Source organism: Oncorhynchus mykiss, chromosome 10 (genome assembly GCF_057628025.1).
Source record: "Oncorhynchus mykiss isolate SJ-2025 chromosome 10, ASM5762802v1, whole genome shotgun sequence".
Taxonomy (NCBI): domain Eukaryota; kingdom Metazoa; phylum Chordata; class Actinopteri; order Salmoniformes; family Salmonidae; genus Oncorhynchus; species Oncorhynchus mykiss.
The window spans coordinates 76,879,073-76,895,154 of record NC_143031.1 but is presented as its reverse complement, the minus strand read 5'-3'; the positions used below and the strand labels follow the sequence as shown (position 1 = coordinate 76,895,154).

At 41.7% G+C, this 16,082-nt stretch overlaps 1 protein-coding gene across 1 annotated transcript in view; it reads left to right on the top strand.

Moving 5' to 3' along the window:
* Positions 1-4,306: 4,306 nt before the first annotated feature.
* The window catches only part of LOC110497213 (interferon-induced very large GTPase 1), a 34,681-nt gene continuing 22,905 nt past the window's right edge, over positions 4,307-16,082 (top strand). Inside the window, exons 1-2 of the mRNA XM_090188028.1 lie at positions 4,307-4,704; positions 6,423-6,584. Of these exons, the coding sequence (XP_090044154.1) occupies positions 6,484-6,584 (101 nt within the window). The 5' untranslated portion in view covers positions 4,307-4,704; positions 6,423-6,483. The remainder of the gene's footprint in view (positions 4,705-6,422; positions 6,585-16,082) is intronic.

Genomic DNA, 16,082 nt, shown 5'->3' with positions numbered 1-16,082 from the left:
ACTCTGGATGAACTGCAGAGATCTACAGCTGAGGTGAGAGACTCTGTCCATAGGACAACAATCAGTCGTATATTGCACAATTCTGGCCTTTATGGAAGAGTGGCAAGAAGAAAGCCATTTCTTAAAGATATCCATAAAAAGTGTTGTCTAAAGTTTGCCACAAGCCACCTGGGAGACACACCAAACATGTGGAAGAAGGTGCTCTGGTCAGATGAAACCAAAATTGAACTTTTTGGCAACAATGCAAAACGTTATGTTTGGCGTAAAAGCAACACAGCTGAACACACCATCCCCACTGTCAAACATGGTGGTGGCAGCATCATGGTTTGGGCCTGCTTTTCTTCAGCAGGGACGATGGTTAAAATTGATGGGAAGATGGATGGAGCCAAATACAGGACCATTCTGGAAGAAAACCTGATGGAGTCTGCAAAAGACCTGAGACTGGGACGGAGATTTGTCTTCCAACAAGACAATGATCCAAAACATAAAGCAAAATCTACAATGGAATGGTTCAAAAATAAACATATCCAGGTGTTAGAATGGCCAAGTCAAAGTCCAGACCTGAATCCAATCGAGAATCTGTGGAAAGAACTGAAAACTGCTGTTCACAAATGCTCTCCATCCAACCTCACTGAGCTCGAGCTGTTTTGCAAGGAGGAATGGGAAAAAAATTCAGTCTCTCGATGTGCAAAACTGATAGACATACCCCAAGCGACTTACAGCTGTAATCGCAGCAAAAGGTGGCGCTACAAAGTATTAACTTAAGGGGGATGAATAATTTTGCACGCCCAATTTTTCAGTTTTTGATTTGTTAAAAAAGTTTGAAATAGCCAATAAATGTCGTTCCCCTTCATGATTGTGTCCCACTTGTTGTTGATTCTTCACAAAAAAAATACAGTTTTATATCTTTATGTTTGAAGCCTGAAATGTGGCAAAAGGTTACAAAGTTCAAGGGGGCCAAATACTTTCGCAAGGCACTCTATATACATTGTGGATAATTGTAATCCAGATCTTCAGGATTTTACTCAGAAATGTAAAGGGAGATATCATGTCTTCAACAATGAAGATCAGAATCCCTCTCAGGTCACTGAGCTGCTGTAGAAGATAAACAAGATGGTCATGATGAATGGAGGAAGATACTACAGCAATGAGATGTTCTTGAGCTAACGTGCGCTAATGTGATTAGCATGAGGTTGTAAGTAAACAAGAACATTTCCCAGGACATAGACATATCTTAGATGGGCAGAAAGCTTAAATTCTTGTTAATCTAACTGCATTGTCCATTTTACAGTAGCTATTACAGTGAAAGAATACCATGCTATTGTTTGAGGAGAGTGCACCGTTTTGCACTTGAAAATGTATCAATAAAGCAATAGGCAGATTTGGGCAGATCTGATACAACATTTTGAACATTTTAAAACTTTTCACATACACTGTGTCGCGATACGAAACCTTCAGCCCCGCCCCTTGGCCGGCAGCGGGGTGCTAGAGGTGGTTAGCGTCCCGTTCCCTGGATTGGACAGGGCACTATAGATACTTCAGGTTATCTCGGTATAACCAGGACCGCTCGCGTAGCCCTGCCTCCCTTTCTATATCGATACGTTGTCCGCGTAGGGATGTCTTTTGCCTTGTCACTCTCAACGGTCTAGCTCTAGCTGGGATGTGTGAACCCCACGTTTATCCTCTAGACTACTTTTACACCACTAATAGATCCTTGAGTTGTTATTAAGCCTTCTTCCTACCAGTCTCTATATGATTTCCCTCAAGTTGAGTATTTCCCCTCTGTGATGTATCTAGTTTAAAGTGTGAAGACCTTTAGTCAACTTAGTCTCACTACTCTGCCCGTCGGCTATGTATCGCTTGGATAATAAAACTTAGATCGATAAGACAATTAATGAATCACTACTGGACACACCTTCCTCCTTGTCTTTTAATGGTAACTAATTTCGTCATAGAATATTGGACTCCGTTTCCAGTGTCCCGGTAGAGGGGAGTGTCAGAGTTCTCATCTCCCGTGCCGTTAACTGTCTTGGGAGGGCGTTTTACTCTAGACAAAATAAGACTACCGTTTATTTTTGAAAACACTGTTTTTTGTCTTTTACAATCAAACACACTTCAAAATACACAATTTGTTACTTGGTCACACACAGCGTTAATCAAAAACATGCAAATGCCTTAATGCTCTATAATGCCTGGTACAATGATAACACCTATCTCTAATGAAATATAATATTTCAACTTAATTACCTTTAAAAGATGACAGGGAGACAGACCCACGGTATCAGGAGCAGAGTTTCAGTCGGTCAGAGTTCTTTTAAGAATTTAGGTAGGTAGCGACTCCCCTCTACTGGCTGAGAGGTTGAATTGGAGTCGGTGCTTTACTAAATTTAGAGATTCAAGTTTGGACTGGATGAGAGAACCCACTGGTGATTCCCTGCCCCACTGGAATATCGAATAGTCTGTGCCATGCACCTAGGGCAAGGTACTGAGCTCAATCGAGAGGTTAAGTTTTTTAGACTTTCTCTGGATGTAATTTGCATCAGTATACAAGCACCAAGGCCACAGGCGACAGAACAGCTGTTCAATAGTTAAACGGTATATCGGAGAGTCACTTCTCAGATCCAACAAGTTAGAATCTTTAAGTAATTTGAGTCAGGTGCCAATTACCCTAAGTCAAATGGTTGTCTAAATGAATTCAGAATTCAAGAAGGCAGCGCCGAAGTATCGGCAGTTTCTCTATATATACCTTTTTTATCTCTCACTCGAGGTCACGTGATTGTCCTCCCCTCTACAAACTTTGGAGGACACACAGCTGCATTACCACATATTAACAACAGTTGATATATGGGCATCCGTTTATGATAGTGCCCTTGCTCTTATAACAGTACATATATGGGCATCCGTTTAGGACAGTGCCCTTTACTCTATCAGCAATGAGTCTAACAGCTGTTCCCATTCAGAGGTGTCACTTGAGGCAGAGGGTGGTTCTTCCTGACACCAGTCTTGTTCAGTAGTGGGTTGGCTTGAGTCATCTTCTGGTGACGCTGTCCAATCCGGCATTTCAGTAGGCGTGGTCATCTCTGTCTCTACCATTGGTGGGTAAGGCAGGGGAAGAGGGCCAGGAGGTAGATCCATTTGGTGTTTTACTACAACTGCTTCCATCTAGTGGCCAACATCTAAAGTGCGCCTGTTCTCCTAAGTAATATTATGTCCCTTTTCTTGCATTTAAAAGATGTGACAAAAAACCACATGTTTTTTCTTTGTATTATCTTTTACCAGATCTAATGTTTTATTCTCCTACATGAATTTCACATTTACACAAACTTCAAAGTGTTTCCTTTCAAATGGTATCAAGAATATGCATATCCTTGTTTCAGGTCCTAGGCAACAGGCAGTTAGATTTGGGAATGTCATTTTAGGTGAAAATTGAAGGGTCCGATCCTTAAGAGGTTGCTGTACATTCTACAAGTTGTTTGACTTCATTATTTGATATCTATAGAGAGTACAAAACATTAACAATTACCTGCTCTTTCCATAGACTGACCAGGTAAATCCAGGTGAAAGCTATGATCGCTTATTGATGTCACTTGTTAAATCCACTTCAATTAGTGTAGATGAAGGGGAGGAGACGGGTTAAAGAAGGATTTTTAAGCCTTGAGACAATTGAGACATGGATTGTGTCTGTGTTTCATTCAGAGAGTGAATGGGCAAGACAAAATACTGAAGTGCCTTTGAACAGGGTGCCAGGTTTCTGTCAACATGGGCCAGCTTCCCTGTGTAACGCTTTCAACACCTTGTAGAGTCCATGCCCCGACAAATTGGCACGGTTTTGAGGGCAAAAGGGGGCTGAAAATCAATATTAGGAAGGTATTCCTAAGGTTTTGTACACTGTGTATATCCGTCAATGTTCTGACTTGACTGGTTGGCTGGTTTGTTGCTGGGTTGCTGGTTGGTTGATTTATAGTTCATCTAAGGACTATCTGTGGACACATTCTAATGATTTACAAACATTAGAAGAAGTATCAACCAACCTCAACAAATGAATATTAATTTATGACAAATTACTGTTCTTAAATAACTAAATGCCCTATTGTGTTCAGTTTAACCCCCCCCCAAAAAAGCACCCCCCCCAAACTACTTCCTATGGTCTCTGTACCTCTGAAAGCGTCCCTTCACTCCTTTCATTTCCACTGTCTCTTCTAAGGTCTCAGGACCCATCAGCTCTACAAAGTCCTCTGTCTCCACCTAGAGGAACAAAGGAGTGATTACAACTATCACAGGAATGACAAAAATATTATGCAAATGTAATACTGTATGTTTTCTGATCTATGCTTGTTTGTGTCTTCACTGCATTTAATAAGCACGATCTGAAGACATATTCACACATGATCAAATCATTTTAATGGACAATAAATATTTTCTTTATAGAGTTTGCGGCGTATGCCAATACCAAGATGTATCAGATGTGTCGTGTTATTTCAATGTTTTGAATTAATTTGACCCTAACAATATTTGACATCACAAATATTTCAGTATTAGAACTACATATTCTGCCTCTTAAAAAATGTAGACCTGTTTTTTTTAAAGCGGGAGTTGTTTGTCTAAATTCTTTCCTGTTAGAAACTGAAAGTAATTTCGACAACTTTTCTCTCTTCCTGTTGCTTCATCCCAGGTTTTACGACTTGCAAGACAGCAGGAGAAATGGTAGGTTCATATTTTCATTATGAAAGTCAGGTGTAAGATTCTTTGGGAGTCGATTCTTATTCAACTCAACGAAACTTGCTTTTAATAAAGGCCCGATTTTTCAACTTCTTTCTAATAAATGGCAAGTAAATAAATCTAGTACTCCGCTAGGCCCAGTAGCATAATGGCGGAGTGCGCACAAGGAATACCACGACAAGTGTTCTCTTTCACACAGCTACCAGACGCTGAGATTTAAGATATTTAGCGGATGTATTAATATAGTTAACCTAAAATAAGACATACTTATGTAGAAAGGAACAATAGACAATCGTGTGTATTGTGTTGTGTACATAGTGCATTTCTTCCAAACGTTGAAAGGCGGTCATAGGTCATTGAGTTACATTTTTGCAGGGTTGTTTCGAAATACCCATACTTGCGTTCTTAATATTAGGAATTTTAGCTATGCGAAAATGCAACGTTTTATATGTGAAATGTGGAAAATCCAGTATGCTTTAAATGCCAGGATGTTATACTCATTTCGGCTATACTTCGCTGCACACTTTTGAGGGAGCATGTTTATATTTGTTGCTTACTGCATACATTGTTAGTAAACAGTACGTTTCCAAATAGTATCTAGTACGATTAGTAGTACACATTGTCTTAGAAAGTAGTGGGCAATATGGATTTCGGATAGGGCCTCTGACTCCCAGCCAACATTGACAAAATTGATTCATAAAAATGCAGCCACTTTGGTTTTGAGCCATAGAGATAGCAGCAGCATTTTTTAAAAAGTAGGCAAGTCGGGTAAGAACAAATTCTTATTTACAATGACGGCCAAACCTGGACGACGGTGGGCCCTATGGGACACCCAATCACTCCCGGATGTGATACAGCCTGGATTTGAACCAGGGACTGTAGTGACACCTTGCACTGCTATACAGTGCCTTAGACTGCGCCACTCAGGAGCCGTTGATGCTATCTCCTTTTTAAAGTAGTACATTTTCTACATCAGAACTGACTGATCCCTCCCGTTGACCCGGCTGGACATGACTCCAACAGGGTCACCAGGAAGGGTAAGCCAATGATGTCCCACCCAGTTGACTACATAAAAATGGTGGAAGCTGTTAATGGCGCTGCCCATACTAATGCAGCCTTTTGGCCACTAGAGGCATCTAATCATTCTCTTTGGTTGGGGAAGCGTTTTGGCTAGAAGGGGTACAGGTTATGTCAGAATTGACCAGGATTGACTTTTCCTAGCAGGTTAGAAGAAATTACTCTGCAGGTTAGTATAATTAACCTAGTAGGTTGTGAAAATTAGGTCAAAGTTAAGGAAAGCGTTAGGGTTACCTAAAATGTAAAAATGTACTTTTGACATAAACTGTGTTCTGTCCAGCCATGACCAGCCATGACCAGGTTGGGGCGGTTTGGTGTCCAGCCTAGGCATAATACCATTTCATAAAAGAGGACTGACACACAAAAAGACAATTAAATAACATAATTACATAAACACTATAATTATGCTACATTGCTGGGCTAAATCTTTTTTTTGTTATAATAATAATACAAAAGAAAACATTCAACCTTTAGTGTTTTTCACAATTGTATTCTGAACCAAATTCTTTACAGAATGTAATTATAATGTCAATTTAAATCCCCAGCACTGCAGGCCAACAGTAGTTCTATTCTGCTTTTGTATTGAAACATTTTAATATAATGGTGTTTACTCTTCTTATTTACAGATTAATTTGGGACCAGACCAGTCCTCTTCAGGATTGTGAGACCTCCTCTCTGAGAGTTATAATGAGTCATCAGGGGGCTGAGGGTAGAGCCATCCCTAAAAAAAGACAGAAGGATGGGTCACCAAACAAGGATCTTGATGAGACCATGGACCCTGATATGAGGTAGGCATGTATGTACAGTGCCTTGCGAAAGTATTCGGCCCCCTTGAACTTTGCGACCTTTTGCCACATTTCAGGCTTCAAACATAAAGATATAAAACTGTATTTTTTTGTGTAGAATCAACAACAAGTGGGACACAATCATGAAGTGGAACGACATTTATTGAATATTTCAAACTTTTTTAACAAATCAAAAACTGAAAAATTGGGCGTGCAAAATTATTCAGCCCCCTTAAGTTAATACTTTGTAGCGCCACCTTTTGCTGCGATTACAGCTGTAAGTCGCTTGGGGTATATCTCTAACATCGAGAGACTGAAATTTTTTCCCATTCCTACTTGCAAAACAGTTCAAGCTCAGTGAGGTTGGATGGAGAGCATTTGTGAACAGCAGTTTTCAGTTCTTTCCACAGATTCTCAATTGGATTCAGGTCTGGACTTTGACTTGGCCATTCTAATATGTTTATTTTTGAACCATTCCATTGTAGATTTTGCTTTATGTTTTGGATCATTGTCTTGTTGGAAGACAAATCTCCGTCCCAGTCTCAGGTCTTTTGCAGACTCCATCAGGTTTTCTTCCAGAATGGTCCTGTATTTGGCTCCATCCATCTTCCCATCAATTTTAACCATCTTCCCTGTCCCTGCTGAAGAAAAGCAGGCCCAAACCATGATGCTGCCACCACCATGTTTGACAGTGGGGATGGTGTGTTCAGGGTGATGAGCTGTGTTGCTTTTACGCCAAACATAACGTTTTGCATTGTTGCCAAAAAGTTAAATTTTGGTTTCATCTGACCAGAGCACCTTCTTCCACATGTTTGGTGTGTCTCCCAGGTGGCTTGTGGCAAACTTTAAACAACACTTTTTATGGATATCTTTAAGAAATGGCTTTCTTCTTGCCACTCTTCCATAAAGGCCAGATTTGTGCAATATACAACTGATTGTTGTCCTATGGACAGAGTCTCCCACCTCAGCTGTAGATCTCTGCAGTTCATCCAGAGTGATCATGGGCCTCTTGGCTGCGTCTCTGATCAGTCTTCTCCTTGTATGAGCTGAAAGTTTAGAGGGACGGCCAGGTCTTGGTAGATTTGCAGTGGTCTGATACTCCTTCCATTTCAATATTACCTTGGGATGTTTAAAGCTTGGGAAATCTTTTTGTATCCAAATCCGGCTTTAAACTTCTTCACAACAGTATCTCGGACCTGCCTGGTGTGTTCCTTGTTCTTCATGATGCTCTCTGCGCTTTTAACGGACCTCTGAGACTATCACAGTGCAGGTGCATTTATACGGAGACTTGATTATACACAGGTGGATTGTATTTATCATCATTAGTCATTTAGGTCAACATTGGATCATTCAGAGATCCTCACTGAACTTCTGGAGAGAGTTTGCTGCACTGAAAGTAAAGGGGCTGAATAATTTTGCACGCCCAATTTTTCAGTTTTTGATTTGTTAAAAAAGTTTGAAATATCCAATAAATGTTGTTCCACTTCATGATTGTGTCCCACTTGTTGTTGATTCTTCACAAAAAAATACAGTTTTATATCTTTATGTTTGAAGCCTGAAATGTGGCAAAAGGTCGCAAAGTTCAAGGGGGCCGAATACTTTCGCAAGGCACTGTATGTGTGTGTGTTGTCCGTCCATTGGAGGACGTTGCACTTCTAATGATGTAGTTTTCAGGATAACTGTATTATAGTAATGATCAGGATAACTGTGTGTTATAGTAATGATCAGGATAACTGTTTATTATAATAATGATCAGGATAACTGTTTATTATAATAATGATCAGGATAACTGTTTATTATAGTAATTATCATGATAACTGTGTATTATAGTAATTATCAGGATAACTGTGTATTATAGTATGTTAGGTTCTTATTTTTCAGAGTAAATGACTCACGGACACTAGAGCAGCTTATCCAAGGTTAATACTTCCCAAAGGTTCTGTACAGCTGTATTCAGACAGCAAAACATTTCTCACCATCACAGTTATATACACCCCACTTTAGGACACCCCTCCTTCTCTCCAATCCTTACATCTTATGGTTTAACAGGAAGAAGGTAATCAGATACTAAACCCTGATTACTCCCTCAAGGGGAACTGTCCTCACCTCCTGACCTCCTTTCCCTAGTCCACAGATGTCCATTTGTCTCCCCTATCTCAACCGTTGCTCTACTCCCTTCCACCCAACACATTCCAAATCTATCTGTCTTCCCACAGAAAACCATTAACTTCTGACACACAACCCAGTCTCTTTCACTCTTTCTATTTAATGCTTCTCTATCAATTATTTTCTATCTCAGTGTACAAAGTTTAGCTAATTCCAACAAGTAATAATCAGGATAAGTGATTATTACTGTATTTACTGACATTACAAGGTATAGTAATAGATTCAATTGCAAAATGCATCTGGAAAATGAAAATTCAATTTCAACTGAATGCTGTTTCCAGTCAGATAATGTTGGAACTCAGTTTCCCCTAATTAACCCCTGCAGCATGTACTGCAGTCTTGCATTTCTATCAAACTAATACTCTATTTGTGTTCACCACATGGGTTGGAACAAACATTATTTTCCAATCGTTTTTTTTTCTGAACAGAACCCCGATATGTCCCGTTCCGCTGTTCCAACCACTATAATAAAGTTCTGAACAGAACCCCGATATGTCCCGTTCCGCTGTTCCAACCACTATAATAAAGTTCTGAACAGAACCCCGATATGTCCCGTTCCGCTGTTCCAACCACTATAATAAAGTTCTGAACAGAACCCCGATATGTCCCGTTCCGCTGTTCCAACCACTATAATAAAGTTCTGAACAGAACCCCGATATGTCCCGTTCCGCTGTTCCAACCACTATAATAAAGTTCTGAACAGAACCCCGATATGTCCCGTTCCGCTGTTCCAACCACTATAATAAAGTTCTGAACAGAACCCCGATATGTCCCGTTCCGCTGTTCCAACCACTATAATAAAGTTCTGAACAGAACCCCGATATGTCCCGTTCCGCTGTTCCAACCACTATAATAAAGTTCTGAACAGAACCCCGATATGTCCCGTTCCGCTGTTCCAACCACTACAATAAAGTTCTGAACAGAACCCTGATATGTCCCGTTCCGCTGTTCCAACCACTATAATAAAGTTCTGAACAGAACCCCGATATGTCCCGTTCCGCTGTTCCAACCACTATAATAAAGTTCTGAACAGGTCTGACTGAGAAAGAAATAGTGATTTATATTGTTCCTTTGTTAACTTGTGAAGTAGACAGTTTTTACATTTAGCTCATTAAATTACTCCACCAATCAGTGCTGAGAGAGCAGCTAGTTGTTTACATCCTTGAATGACAGTCAAGTGTAGGGAGCGAGATGTGACTTACATTTTGCGGGATTGGGAGAGAGTGAGAGAGAGGGGTGCTGCCTTGAAGTTCTCGGTATCATGATATGACATGCATTATAATGTGTTTAGGATATTACTAGTAGGCCTATCATTACTTCACTGAATTACATAATTGTATGCTAGCTAGATACAGAGCCTTCAGAAAGTGTTCATACCCTTTGACTTATAGCCCATTGTTGTTTGAGCCTGATTTCAAAGTACATGACATTTATTTTTGTTCTTACGCGTCTGCACACAATACCCATAATGACAAAGTGAAAACATGTTTTTTAGATTTTTTTTGCAAATGTATTGAAAATTAAATATATAAATAACTCCTTTACGGTGTATTCAGAAAGTATTCAGGCCCCTTGACTTTTCCAAATTTTTTTACGTTACAGCCTTATTCTAAAATGGATTAAATCGTTTTTCCCCTTCATCAATCTACACAATGCAACAGATTTTTTGACATTTTTGCTAATTTATTTATTATAAAAAATTGAAATATCACATTTACATAAGTATTCAGACCCTTTACTCAGTACTTTGTTGAAGCACCTTTGGCAGCAATTACAGCCTCAAGTATTCTTGGGTATGACGCTACAAGCGTGGCACACCTGTATTTGGGGAGGTTCGCTGCACAGCTATTTTCAGGTCTCCAGAGATGTTTGATTGAGTTCAAGTCCGAGCTCTGGCTGGGCCGCTCAAGGACATTCAGAGACTTGTCCTGAAGACACTCCTGCGTTGTCTTGACTGTGTGCTTAGGGTCATTGTCCAGTTGGAAGGTGAACCTTCTGCCCAGTCTGAGGTCCTGAGTGTTCTGGAGCAGATTTTCATCAAGGATATCTCTGTACTTTGCTCCGTTCATCTTTCCCTCAATCCTGACTAGTCTCCCAGTCCCTGCCTCTGAAAAACATCCCCACAGCATGATGCTGCCACCCCCATGCTTCACCGTAGGGATGGTGCCAGGTTTCCTCCAGACGTGACGCTTGGCATTCCGGCCAAAGAGTTCAATCTTGGTTTCATCAGACCATAGAATCTTGTTTCTCATGGTCTAAGAGTCCTTTAGGTGCCTTTTGGCAAACTCCAAGTGGGTTGTCATGTTGCCTTTTCTGAGAAGTGGCTTCCGTCTGGCCACTCTAGCATAAAGGCCTGATTGGTGGAGTGCTGCAGAGATGGTTGTCCTTCTCTCCCATCTCCACAGAGGAACTCTGGTGCTCTGTCAGAGTGACCATCAGGTTCTTGGTCACATCCCTGACAAAGGCCCTTCTCCCCCGATTGCTCAGTTTGGCAGGGTGGCCAGCTCTAGGAAGAGTCTTGGTGGTATCAAACTTCTTCCATTTAAGAATGATGGCCAATGTGTTATTGGCGACCTGCAATGCTGCAGACATTTTTTCGTACCCTTCCCCAGATCTGTGCCTCAACACAGTCCTGTCTCGGAGCTCTATGGTTTTTGTGCTGACATGCACTGTCAACTGTGGGACCTTATATAGACAGGTGTGTGCCTTTCCAAATCATGTCCAATCAATTCAATTTACCTCAGGTGGACTCCAATCAAGTTGTAGAAACATCTCAAGGATGATCAATGGGAACAGGATGCGCCTGAGCTCAATTTCGAGTCTCATAGCAAAGTGTTTGAATTTGTATGTGAACAAGATACCTGTTTTTTATTTGTAATAAAAATACAAATCTGTTTTCACTTTGTCATTATGTAGATTGATTGATGAGACAAATGTTTCAAAATACATTTTAGAGTAGGGCTGTACCGTAACAAAATGTGGAAAAAGTCAAGGGGTCTGAATACTTTCCGAATGCACTGTACATAAGTATTGACACCCCTAAGTTAATACTTTGTAGAAGCACCTATAGCAGCGATTACAGCTCTGAGTCTTTCTTTGTAAGTCTCTAGAGCTTTCCACACCTGGATTGTGCAACATTTCCATTTTTCCTTTTCAAAATTCTTCAAGGTCTGTCAAATTGATTGTTGGTCATTGCGAGACAACCATTTTAAGGTCTTGCCATAGATTTAAGTCAAAACTGTAACTCGGGAACATTCACTGTCTTCTTGGTAAGCAACTCCAGTGTAGATTTGGAAATGTGTTTTAGGTTAGTGTCCTGCTGAAAGGTGAATTAATCTCCCAGTGTCTGGTGGAAAGCAGATTGAACCAGGTTTCCCTCTAGGATTTTGCCTGTTCTTAGCTCAATTCGGTTTCTTTTTTATCCCGAAAAACTCCCCAGTCTTTAACGATTGCAAGCATACCCATAACATGATGCAGCCACCACTACGCTTGAAAATATGGAGAGTGGCATTTATGCCCCAAACAATTGGTTTTCAGGACAAAAAGTTAATTTCTTTGTTAATTTTCTTTTGCCGGTATTACTTTAGTGGCTTGTTTTTACTCTGTCAATTATGTTAGTATTGAGGAGTAACTACAATGTTGATCCATCCTCAGTTTTCTCCTATCACAGACATTGAATTCTGTAACTGTTAAACTCACCATTGGCGTCATGGTGAAATCCCTGAGCAGTGTCCTTCCTCTCTGATAACAGAGTTAGGAAAGATACCTGTATCTTTGTAGTGATTGGGTGTATTGATACGCCATCCAAAGTGTAATTCATAACTTCACCATACTCAAAGGGATATTCAATGTCTGCATTTTTGTTTTTACCCATCTACCAATAGGTGTCTTTCTTTGCGAGGCATTGGAAACAACCCTGTTCTTTGTGGTTGAATCTTTGTGGTTGAATCTTTGTTTGAAATTCACTGCTCGAATGAGGGACCTTACAGATAACGTGTATGTGTAGGGTACAGATATGAGGTAGTCATAAAAAAATAATGTTTAACACTATTATTGCACACAGTGTGTCCATGTAACTTAGTATGTGACTTGTTAATCAAATAAGATAAGTAAGTTGGTGCCGGAGCAGAAGGTAGATGTTTTACGTGCCCCCAAACAAATGTGTTTTTTCCATTTTTTATCTGCGCTGTTTGTGACCTATTTTTTAAACTATTTTTGTACATAATGTTGCCGCTACGGTCTCTTATGAACGAAAATAACTTCTAGACATCAGGACTGCGATTACTCACCACGGACTCGCAGAATCCTTTTTCTTTCATGACTCTGACGAGCCCGAGGTGTAGGATATACGGCTCCCTCTGGAACAGGCCCTGACCCCAGTGATCTGCGTGAAGAGTAGGCGGAGGAAGAGAGGCCGGAGTGCAGAAGCATCGAATAAACCCCCACTCCCCTCAATTCTGCTAGCAAAATCTTTGGACAATAAAATGGACGAGCTATTGGGAAGATTAAACTACCAACGGGACATTAAAAACAGTAACATCTTATGCTTCACGGAGTCGTGGCTGAACGACGACAACATCAACATACAGCTGTCTGGTTATACAATGTACCGGCAGGAGAGAACAGCGGCGGTGATCTATGTATTTTTGTAAACAACAACTGGTGCACAATCTTTTTTTTATTTTACCTTTATTTAACTAGGAAAGTCAGTTAAGAACAAATTCTTATTTTCAATGACAGCCTAGGAACAGTGGGTTAACTGCCATGTTCAGTGGCAGAATGACAGATTTGTACCTTGTCAGCTCGGGGATTTGATCTTGCAACCTTTCGCTTACTAGTCCAACACTCTAACCCCTAGGCTACGCTGCCACGAGCTATTGCTTGCCTGAGGTAGAGTTTTTCATGATAACCTGTAGAACACACTACCTACCGAGAGAGTTTTCATCTATATTCTTTGTAGCTGTTTACACACCACCACAGTCAGAGGCTGGCACTAAGACAGCATTGACTGAGCTGTATTCCGCCATAAGCAAACAAGAGAAAACACTCACCCATTGGCGGTGCTCCTATCAGCCGGGGACTTTAATTCAGGGAAACTTAAATTAGTTTTACCAAATTTCTATCAGCATGTTAAATGTGTAACCAGAGTGAAAATAACTCTGGACCACCTATACTCCACACACAGAGATGCATACAAAGTTCTCCCTCGCCCTGCATTTGGCAAATCTGACCATAATTCTATCCTCCTGATTCCTGCTTACAAGCAAAAATTAAAGCAGGAAGCACCAGTGACTAGATCAATAAAAAAGTGGTCAGATGAAGCAGATGCTAAGCTACAGGACTGTTTTGCTAGCACAGACTGGAATATTTTCCAGGATTCCTCCAATGGCATTGAGGAGTACACCACATCAGTCACTGGCTTCATCAATAAGTGCATCGATGACGTCGTCCCCACAGTGACCGTACGTACATACCCCAACCAGAAGCCATGGATTACAGGCAGCATCTGCACTGAGCTAAAGGCTAGAGCTGCTGCTTTCAAGGAGCGGGACTCTAACCCGGAAGCTTATAAGAAATCATGCTATGCTCTCCGATGAATCATCAAACAGGAAAAGCGTCATTACAGGACTAAGATCGAGTCGTACTACACCGGCTCCGATGCTCAACGGATGTGGCAAGGAAGCACAGCCAAGAGCTGCCCAGTGACACGAGCCTACCAGACGAGCTAAACTACTTCTGTTCTCGCTTCGATGCAAATAACACAAACATGCATGAGCGCACCAGCTGTACCGGAAGACTGTGTGATCACGTTCTCAGCAGCCGATGTGAGTAAGACCTTTAGACAGGTCAACATTCATAAGGCCACAGGGCCAGACAGATTACCAGGACGTGTACTGCGAGCTTGCGCTGACCAACTAGCAAGTGTCTTCACTGACATTTTCAACCTTTCCCTGTCCGAATCTGTAATAGCAACATTATTTAAGCAGACCACCATAGTGCCTGTGCCCAAGAACACTAAGGTAACCAGCCTAAATGACTACCGACCCGTAGCACTCACGTCTGTAGCCATGAAGTGCTTTGAAAGGCTGGTCATGGCTCACATCAACACCATCATCCCAGAAACCCTAGACCCACTCCAATTTGCATACCGCCTCAAAAAATCCACAGAGAATGCACTCTATTGAACTCCACACTGCCCTTTCCCACCTGGACAAAAGGAACACCTTCGTGAGAATGCTATTCATTGACTACAGCTCAGCGTTCAACACCATAGTGCCCTCAAAGCTCATCAATAAGCTAAGGACCCTGGGACTAAACATCTCCCTCTGTAACTGCACCCTGGACTTCCTGATGGGCCGCCCCCAGGTGGTAAAGGTAGGTAACAACACATCCGCCACGCTGATCCTCAACACAGGGGCCCCTCAGGTGTGTGTGCTCAGTCCCCTCCTGTACTCCCTGTTCACTCATGACTGCACGGCCAGGCACGACTCCAACACCATCATTCAATTTGCAGATGACACAACAGTGGTAGGCCTGATCACCGACAACAACGAGACAGCCTATAGGGAGGAGGTCGGAGACCTGGACGTGTGATGCCTGGACAACAACCTCTCCCTCAACCTCTCCCTCAACGTGATCAAGACAAAGGAGATGATTGTGGACTACAGGAAAAATTATACCGAGCATGCCCCCATTCTCATTGACGGGGCTGCAGTGGAGCAGATTGATGGCTTTAAGTTCCTTGGTGTCCACATCACCAACAAACTAACATGGTCCAAGCACACAATGTCACTTGTGAAGCAGGCACGACAAAATCTATACTCCCCCAGGAGACTGAAAAGATTTGTCATGGGTCCTCAGATCCTCTAAAAGTTCTACAGTTGCACCATCGACAGCATCCTGACTGGTTGCATCACTGCCTGATATGGCAACTGCTCAGCCTCCGACCACAAGGCACTACAGAGGTTAGTGGGAACAGCCCAGTATATCACTAGGGCCAAGCTTCCTGGATGAGATTCCTGGACCTCTATACCAGGCGGTGTCAGAGGAAGGCCCTAAAAATTGTCACAGACTCCAGCCACCCTAGTCATAGAGTGTTCTCTCTGCTACCGCACGGTAAGCGGTACCTGAGCGCCAAGTCTAGGTCCAAGAGGCTTCCTAACAGCTTCTACCCCCAAGCCATAAAACTCTAGTCAAATGACCTCCCAGACTGTTTGCATTGCCCCCCTCCCCTCTCCACACCACTGCCACTCTCTGTTGTCATCTATGCATAGTCACTTTAATTAACTCTACCTTCATGTACATACTACCTCAACTAACCGGTGCACATTGAGT